The sequence below is a fragment of the Colius striatus genome, chromosome 2 (genome assembly GCF_028858725.1).
Source record: "Colius striatus isolate bColStr4 chromosome 2, bColStr4.1.hap1, whole genome shotgun sequence".
NCBI classification, from domain to species: domain Eukaryota; kingdom Metazoa; phylum Chordata; class Aves; order Coliiformes; family Coliidae; genus Colius; species Colius striatus.
Genome location: NC_084760.1, coordinates 98,398,135 through 98,407,216, shown reverse-complemented (window position 1 = coordinate 98,407,216; position 9,082 = coordinate 98,398,135). Strand labels below are relative to the sequence as shown.

Sequence of the window (9,082 nt, the reverse complement as noted above, 5' to 3'; positions counted from 1 at the left end):
ACTCAGTAATGACCGATCAGTTTTTAAAATAATAATTGATCCCATTAAAGACAGAACGCATGTAAATGAGTAATTGCAGTGTAACCAGTCTGAAACATTGGCCAAAGAGTGTGTGTGTTCACGTGCCCTCCTAGGCACCAGCTGGTGTGAGCGGTTGTCTACCGTCTCAGATCAGTCCATAGCTCAGTTGCTAGTTTGCTTATGTTCAGCTTCATTTGATTTCACAAGGTTCAAATGTTATAAGGTCTTTGGACCTTGGGATTGTGTAACTCTTTACAGTTTCAGATAGGGTAGTAAATTATTGTTCACAGCATCAAAAAAATCCACTCCCTTATAAAAAGGTAATCTGTGGCACTCTTTTTCTGCATAGCTTTTCATACTGTGACAGAGCATATATTTGAAAGAGAGAAGAATGGAGAAGTCCAGGAAAAAATTTACTGATCTCATAGACAAGGCAATAGCTACTGCTAACACAATGGATCGTGATGAGCTGCTTTTTTCTTACAAGGGAATTCTCTACCCTGTCACTTTTTGCAGTACTGAAGTTTTCAGAGCCATGGAGTCCTTCGAAGCCAGAAGTGATGATGTTATTTTGGCAGGATACCCTAAATCTGGTGAATATGACTTACTTTCTTCATAAATAAAGTTACATAATGACAAATAAGTAGGTTTATGCTAAATATATATATATGTTATATAACATGTAATATTATTTATTTTACTGAATAATAGTACTTAAAATTTTCACAGAACTCTGTAGAATTAATTTTGTTCTCAAAAACACAATGAAGTTAATTATGAAGATTTTATTTAGAGAGTTTTTCAAATGACTGAGAAAATGACATCTGATTTTATTTTCTATATCATGTAAAGACTTTATTATATTTACTTTTTGTAATTACAAAGTCAAATGCACAATTTGAGAGAATTAAAGTACTATTCTCACACCAGAGATAACCAGATGTCTTGATATTGTAGAATCTACTCTCACATTTGTATTTACAAAGTTAATAGCTTTCTATTTTCACCCAGAGTGGAGTTTTTACTACCCTCAGATGCCATGCTGCATATTCTTTGTTTCACATAGATGTCAAGAATACCAGAAATCCGTAAGCATAAAAGATATTTTTGTGTATCATTTGTGAGCACATTGATCTTTGGCTATTGGGAAATCAAGAGGAGATCTTTACTAGGGTTGTGAGTTTACGCTGTATCTTTGCACCTTCTGCCTGACAGCAGCCTATACTGATCCATATCAGATTTGAATTACATGCATCTCATAGCCATCTTAATGTAGCTGTTTCCTCCAGCAATTGAATTCATACTGTCATACAATAGATAGTCACAGGTGACAGGATTGCAGAGGTTTTGGTTTTTTGTCATATTTTCTTTTTGAAGAACAAAGTTATTAAGACTGTGGTGATCAAGATGTAGGAACCCAGTGGCCAGAAGTCAGGAAGTGATTAGCTAAAGATAGGATTTCTCTAAGGGCTCTTTTTAATGTTTTAAATAAAAATATAAAAAATGTGTATAGGAAACAACACCTTAGAGAATTTTTGTCTATCATTAAGGAAATTGGGTACATACAGAACACTTTCAGATCTAGTTCTGCTTCCGTGCTGATGTTCTGTAACTCATGTTTCCTCCCAACATAATCCTGTGGACCACTTCAGAAAATGCGCATCCTATTCTAGGTTTTGCATTACAGATTTACCACTCCAGTCTCTTTTATATTTGTAACTGTAAGAAATTATTGCATTGATGAATGCTTTCCTTTTTGAATCTTAGTGATTCTCCTCCTTTAATAGTTAATTTACAATGGACAAGTTAATTTAGGGTGTACTGAGCCATTTAAGTTGGAGAAATATATCTTTATAAAGAGCAAAGATGGGACCTTGAGAGTCAGTCATCCAGAGCTGTGATTCTATCACAGGAATGGAGACCAGTCAACTTACATGGTAATACTACCTACCTCTTGGCTTTGCTGGTAAATCATAGAATCATAGAATGGGAGGGTTGGAAGGGACTTCCAGATATCATCTAGTTCAACTCTCCTGCAGAAGAAGGTTCACCTAGATCAGGTTACATAGGAACATGTCCAGATAGATCTTGAAGACCTCCAAGGAAGGAGACTCCACAACCCCTCTGGGCAGCCTGTGCCACTGCTCCGTCACCCTCACGGTGAAATAGTTTTTTCTTATGTTTAAGTGGAACTTTTTGTGTTCCAGCTTCATCCCATTGCCCCTTGTCCTGTTACTAGCTACTATAGAAACTCAACCTTTACAAATTTATAAATATTAATAAGATCTCCCCTCAATCTCCTCTTCTCCAGACTAAATCTATTTCTGTTTATCCTAAAAGATTTACAAAAAAATCTATATTTTCCTCTTTTCAGGCACAAACTGGGTAGGTCAAATCTTAAATGATCTGATAGCCATATTTCAAATGAAAACACAGAATAAAGAAAGCAATGTGAATGATGAACTAGAAGAATTCCCCTACCTCGAAATTGGAGATATTGATAAATATAAGGTGAGTACAAAATACGTATGAAAATTGTCAACATTTTGTGCTTCAAGTACTGGATATATGGTTTGTGAAGTATTCCACTGTTTGATAAGAACTCTCTCACTTCTCTTTATATGGCATCTGGTCAGGATGAATCTCATCTGCATTACCCAATGCTGAGCGATAAATGAACACTTCAGAGGTCTTGAGAGGAACATATATTCATTAGTTATACAAGAACTGAAGAAATTCAATGTAGCATATTTTATAGTTCAGAAGACTTTAATGAAATGTCAAACACTCAAATGCTGACGCTTATCTCTCCTACTAGTTCTTCCTCCTCACTTCTTCTCTCTCTGAGATCATCCTGCTTTCAAATACCCCTAGTTGCAGAGTCTGCATCTTTAGGTCTAACCCCATGTCTAATAGAACGTTAAATTCATTATCACCGTGGAAAATTAGCAATGGATAATCTTTTCCCAGTAACATTCTTGGGGCTTTTTGAAGATTAGAGCTACCTAGAGCTGCCCACTAAGGTCCCAGGATAACATTCACTTCTACCACCCAATAACTCCTGATAAGTTTAACAAGGCAGTATTTTATCATAGGCTGATGGAAAGAATATGTGTACTAACTAAACTGTCCACGTTCCTCCTTCCAATTCTTAAAGAGAATGGAAAATTTACCTTCTCCAAGATTTATGTGTACTCATCTGCTTCCTGAAAATCTTCCCAGGTCTATCTTCAAAAATAAAGCCAAGGTGAGTGCTCATTTTAATATCTTGAAAGCAAACACTCCAGCATATTTTTTTTAATTATTTTTAAAAGCAATTTAGTGCTTTTCAGACAGATTTCAGAATCACTTATCCTTAATGCTTAAGCTGACTGTTTCTATATGCCTGTTTAACGCATGTCATTTAATAACACTCAACTGCCATTCACCTCAATCTCAGTTCATCCTTATTGATACCTTTGTGTTAGTCTCCACAAGCAACATAGGAGGCATGGAGAAAATCCTCCAACAATAAAGTGTATTTTGACACAATTTCATACAGGAGGCATTTTATGATGTTATCACAAGTGAGGGTGCTTTAGCATGTCAATTTTTTAGAGATAATTTGTATTTCTGTGATTTTTTCCCTACTACCTAAATGATGAATGATGCTTGTATTTCACAAAACATATCTACATTCAGCGTAATTGGTTTGCTTTGTCTGTAAAAGAGATTTTAATAATGATAAGTAATCATGTTCACAAAGTACTGAAAAAAGTGAAATACTTCAATATATAAGTGAACATAAGTGAATCTTACTTCAATACAAGTGAATTGCTTAAAATAGTAGAAAAGATATTAAAAGCAGTAGAAAATATATTAGAAATTCACCAAACTGCAATTATAAAGCAGATTTTTGTTTTCTTCTTATTCTAGTCTGTTATGTCTTTCTCTAAAAATAAAATATTTTATTTTTTTCTAGATATTGTTGCTGGTTCGCAATCCAAAAGACGTAGCTACATCTTTCTATCACTTTTGCAATGCTATGTCTCCTCTTCCCTCCTATGAGACCTGGGATGATTTCTTTATAGCTTTCATGACAAAGAAAAGTATGGTACATTTTTTTTGTCTATGTCAATTATTCAATGCTATGACTTGGCCTAAAAACCTTGCACTTTGTAAATCAGCTTCAGTAAAATTTTTTTGTTTCACAGTGCAAATGCAGAGATTGAAGATAGAAAGTTAGAAATTTAAACTAAAGTTTACAGTGCGTGTCTTACTGCTTTCACAAAGTGACACTTCCACAAACTGCTTTAACTTGTGCAAACTGATATTTTCTCTGGAAGAAGCAGTTTCTCCTTATCTCAGTCTTGGATCTGCTTTATCTCTCCTCTCCAATGTCCATGATCTTGTGCCAAAGCACATATCTGAACACCTACATGCCAGATTAGACCAGAGGAAAGATCTGGAGTAAGTTTAGTGCTTTAAAAAAGAAAGAACATAATCCCACTAACTCAAAACTACATAAATTCTTCAGTTTGACATATCACCTGACCAGAAGAAGAGAGGGTTAAACAAGATTTTAAACTGGATTAAGGGAGTTTGCAAGATGGTTGGAGTAGTGATAGCTCTTCAGTGTACTCACATCTGTCTTGAAATACTGAGAAGTTTTATCATACAGAAATTGTGTCATATGCCTGAGACATGTGTATGTCAGAATATCCTGCAGCAAAACCTCCAATTCACACAGAAGGGTGTAAACTCTAGTATAGACATGATTAATATTGCCTGTGGCTGAGAGATCAACATAAAGAATAAAAATTTTAATTTATGCTTCATTTTAAGATTATTTTGTTTTATTTAGTGCCCTGGGGATCCTACTTTGAATACCTTTCTGAATGGAACAAATATGCTGCTGATGAAAATGTTATGACAATAACTTATGAAGAGCTGAAAGAGGTGAAACTACCAATAGTTAAAAATATTTTATACTTCAAGGAGCATTTGTTTCTGAACCAATTAATCATTATATTCATATAATGCATTCAAACTGCATGATAATATATGAGATAGATTCTTGTTTTAAAGGAACAAAAGGTGAAATTAAAACTTAAAGCCTAAAAGTGAAAATGATTTCTATTTTCTCTTTAGCTGTGACATAAGTTCAAATTACTGTAAATCAAAATCCTGTAATTTTTTGGGGGAGAGCTTTTATATATTCAACAGTGCAGATTTTATGCAACTTTGAATCATGTACAATATTTTGTGGTCTATGAGAAGACAGTTAATATCTACTCTGAAATACTTATGGAGAAGAGAAACATGATTTACCACTCCAGTCCTACTCAACTCTATGAATATTCTATATATGTAACGAGCAGAGAGATGTATAGAAATGCAAACACCTTTGGAAAAGCAGTGTAATTTGTTCAAGTGTCATGTGATATGTTACATATCTATTTTCAGAATCCGGTCCTGGGTGTGGAAAATATAGCTGCTTTCTTTGGGATTTCCCTGACTGATGAAGAGCTTCAGAGTGTGGCAGAGAGGAGCAGCTTCAAGTCAATGAAGAAGAACTCACAGAAGACTCATGGGGCATTTGGCAATGTCCTCTTTCGCAAAGGTAGGAAGCTCCATAGAAATGTCAGACTTTGAAGAATTTGGGCCACTCATCCTTTGCTTCTTTTTTGTGCACATATTAGCACTACAGATTAATATCAAGTAGATTGTCACTGTTGTGCTTGATAAAACTAGTCAAGGAGCACTGATGAGGAAGAGACTGAGCAAAGATCCAGCATCAGACTGCAATCAGTAAAGAAGGAGCAACTGTACACACCAAATTTGGGAGGCCTACAGATGACTGGCAGGAAGGAGAAACTGTATTGTGTCAGAACTCCTCTCCATCTCTATAACCAAGATCACTGATTCTTCATCCATTAGAGGCAACCTGAGCAGACATAACTAGGCCAAACTCAGTCTGAGTGGCACGATCACACTTTTTAGCAGGGTGTAGGATCTCCTGAAGGGGCCACTGCCAAACCCCTGTTCACACTCACAGGTTAAAAGCAAGAATCAGGTACATAGAGAAGGGGAAACAAAAGGTAACTACTTTTGCAGTGTACTGTAGGTGATGCAGACATGAGAGAGACCACCTGTCTGTCAGAATCTGTTTCTGCATTTTACATTAAAGAACTCATCAGATAAAAAACCCAAGCTGCTAAGAGAACAAAGACCTAGCTCTGCTTCCTGCCAGATGATTCTTAATCAAGCCATCCAAATCTTCTACTGTGTAAATTGTAACTGACTAGAGTAGAGAGCAGCAGGGAAATAGGACTTTAGGCTATTTTTTTTACATAGTCACCTGATGAAGGGTATGTTCTTTTGCATTAAAGCAGTTTCACAGATCTGTAGCTCCATCGACTAAACAAAATTAGTGTAAAAATGAGTGAAGTTTTATCTTAAAAAATGGATCAACTCCATTTGGTTTACAATGGAACAAGAATGACACATTGATAGAATAAAAAATAATAAATCTATTTTTTTAAGACTTTCTTTGCTTCTTTGAAGGTGGTGTAAATGACTGGAAGAATCTTTTCAGCGAAGATCAGAATGAGAAAATGGACAAAACATTTGAAGAACATGTAGGAGGAACTAAACTGGGAACTAAGTTGAAGTATGAAGTGTACTGTAAAGCCTGAAGAGTAATGACATGTGGTTAGAGCTAGAGCTTTCCAATGTACTCTCAGATCATCTGACTGCTAGATACTAGGAAATAAGATCAAATGATCCAGACACTTTAGAATTGCTGTAATAATCACATTTCAGCAGCTCTTACATGACAAAGATGAATAGCTGGCTTTTGTTTTAAATGTGAGATCATAGGGTTGCTTTGACTGCACTCATTTGCTGAATAAAACAACAACTAACTATATTCAGATACATTTATTGACCTTATTTTAGTACCTGTCACCAGGAAAGAAATGCCCCTTTTTCTAGCCAAACTCAGTCTTTCTGTGCTACTTATAATTATTTAGTAGGTAGATTTTTTTTTTGTTTATTTCAAAAATGTTTCAAATTAGGCAAAGTCTTCATAGAAAAGACCACTAGCAAAAACTAGACCTGATGCAACTACAATAAATGACAAAGGATATCTTCCCCATACATGACTTCAGCACAAACTGGATTAAAGCTAGATGGCAGAGAATGAAAAGTGTCCTGATTTCTGCTGGGATAGAGTGAATTTTCTTCCCAGTAGTTGCTGCAGGGCTATGTTTTGAGTTTAAGCTGAGAACAAAGTTGATAACAGAAATATTTTGGTTGTTGCTGAACAGTGCTTGCACAGCATTAAGGCCTTTTCTGCTCTCAGCCTGCCTTGCCAGTAAATGGACTGGGAAGGCTCAAGGAATTGTGAGGGAACATGACCAGGACAGATGACCTGAACTAGCGAAAGGGATATTCCATACCAGAAATGTCATGCCCAGTACAGAAACTGGGGGAGTTGGCTGGGAAGGACAGATAACTGCTTGGGCATTGGTCATCAGGTGGTGAGCAATTGTGTTAGGCAACACTTGGATTTGGTGTTTATTTTTGCTCTCCTTAGGTTTTATTTCCCTCTCGCTGTTATATTCCTATTCATTACAATTATGATTATTAGAATATATTGTTATTGCTAATATTATTATATTTAATTTCATTTTAGTTATTAAACTGTTCTTGATTAAACACATAAGTTTTCCTTTCTTTTCCTGATTCTTCTCCCCATCTCAGCAGAGAGGGGATGTAAGGATATGACCAGATGGCTGCGTGGTGCTCAGCTGTTGATTGGGACTAAACCATAACAAAAGTGAATAAGGACCAGCATTCTTAGGGATTTTAATCTCTCTGAATGCCGAATTTCAAGATGGATTTCAGATCATAGGCTGGTGTTAACACACAAAATCACAGAATCATAGAATCCTTTCATCTGGAAGAGATCTTTAAGGTCAAGTCCCAGCTCTGTCAATCACCAGACTATTTCCCTAAGTGCAACATCCAGCCATCTCTTAAACACCTCCAGGGATGGAGACTCCACCACCTCCCTGGGCAGGCCATTCCAATGCCTGACAACCCTTTCAATAAAGAAATACCTCCTCATATTCAGCCTGAATCTACCCTGGCCCAACTTGAGGCCGTTTCCTCTTCTTCTATTGCTTGTTACTAGGGAGAACAGACTGACCCCTGCCTCACTACAGCTTCCTTTCAGGTAGTTATAGAGAGCAATAAGGTCTTCCCTGAGCTTTCTTTTCTCCAGGATAAACAGCCTCAGATCCCTCAGCCGTTCTTCATATGAGATGTGCTCCAACTAGCTTGGTAGCCTGCCTCTGTATTCTTTCCAGCACCTCAATGTTCTTGTAGAGAGGGGCCCAAAATCAGACACAATATTCAAGGTACAGTCTCACCTAAGCCGAGCACAGGGGAATAATCACTTCCCTGCTCCTGCTGACAACACTGTTTCTGATACAGGCCAGGATGCCATTGGCTTTCTTGGCCACCTGGGCACATGACTGGCTCATGTTCAGCTGTCTGTAAACCAACACTGCCAGTTCCCTCTCTGCCTGGTAAAAAAGCCATTCAGAGGCACTGCTTTTATAGAATCAGAGAACAGCTCAGGTTGGAATAGACCTCCAAAGATCAAGCTTTCATGGGAAAAGAGGACTAGATAACATTGAATTTTGAAAACCTCCAATGATGAGGACTCCAACACATCTCTGCAGAGGTTGATATAGTGAATGATTGTTCTCACTGTAAAGAATTTATTTCTCATTTAAAGATGAAACCTATCCAGATGAAGCACATAGCTGTTCCCTATTGTCTTCTCCATGTGCCTCCTTGTAAATAAACAGCATCTATTGTCTTTGTAGCTACGCTTTAATTGCTGGAATACGGTGATGAGATCCTCCCTGGTTGTTCACATCTCTGTGGCCCTCCTTTGGATCCCCTCTGGTCTGTCTGAATCTTGAATTGTGGTGACCAGAACTGGACACAATACTCCAGCTGCAGCCTAAGAAGGGCTGAGTTATAGGGTCATAGAATTGTATAATAG

The 9,082-nt window shown here is 37.0% G+C and overlaps 1 protein-coding gene across 1 annotated transcript; it reads left to right on the top strand.

The window, feature by feature from the left end:
- Positions 1-412: 412 nt before the first annotated feature.
- SULT6B1 (sulfotransferase family 6B member 1) lies at positions 413-6,698 on the top strand. Its single transcript, XM_010204748.1, has 7 exons — positions 413-614; positions 2,396-2,532; positions 3,179-3,268; positions 3,983-4,109; positions 4,865-4,959; positions 5,467-5,623; positions 6,568-6,698. The coding sequence occupies exons 1-7, from the start codon at positions 413-415 to the stop codon at positions 6,696-6,698; spliced, it is 939 nt and encodes a 312-aa protein (XP_010203050.1).
- The last annotated feature ends 2,384 nt before the right edge of the window (positions 6,699-9,082 follow it).

What these genes read in the sequence shown, in the direction of transcription:
- SULT6B1 (XM_010204748.1), top strand. Translation starts at nt 413, where the DNA reads ATGGAGAAGTCCAGGAAAAAATTTACTGATCTCATAGACAAGGCAATA. An exon ending in GGCAGGATACCCTAAATCTG is followed by an intron (nt 615 to 2,395) that starts GTGAATATGACT and finishes TCCTCTTTTCAG; the next exon opens with GCACAAACTGGGTAGGTCAA. An exon ending in CAATGTCCTCTTTCGCAAAG is followed by an intron (nt 5,624 to 6,567) that starts GTAGGAAGCTCC and finishes GCTTCTTTGAAG; the next exon opens with GTGGTGTAAATGACTGGAAG.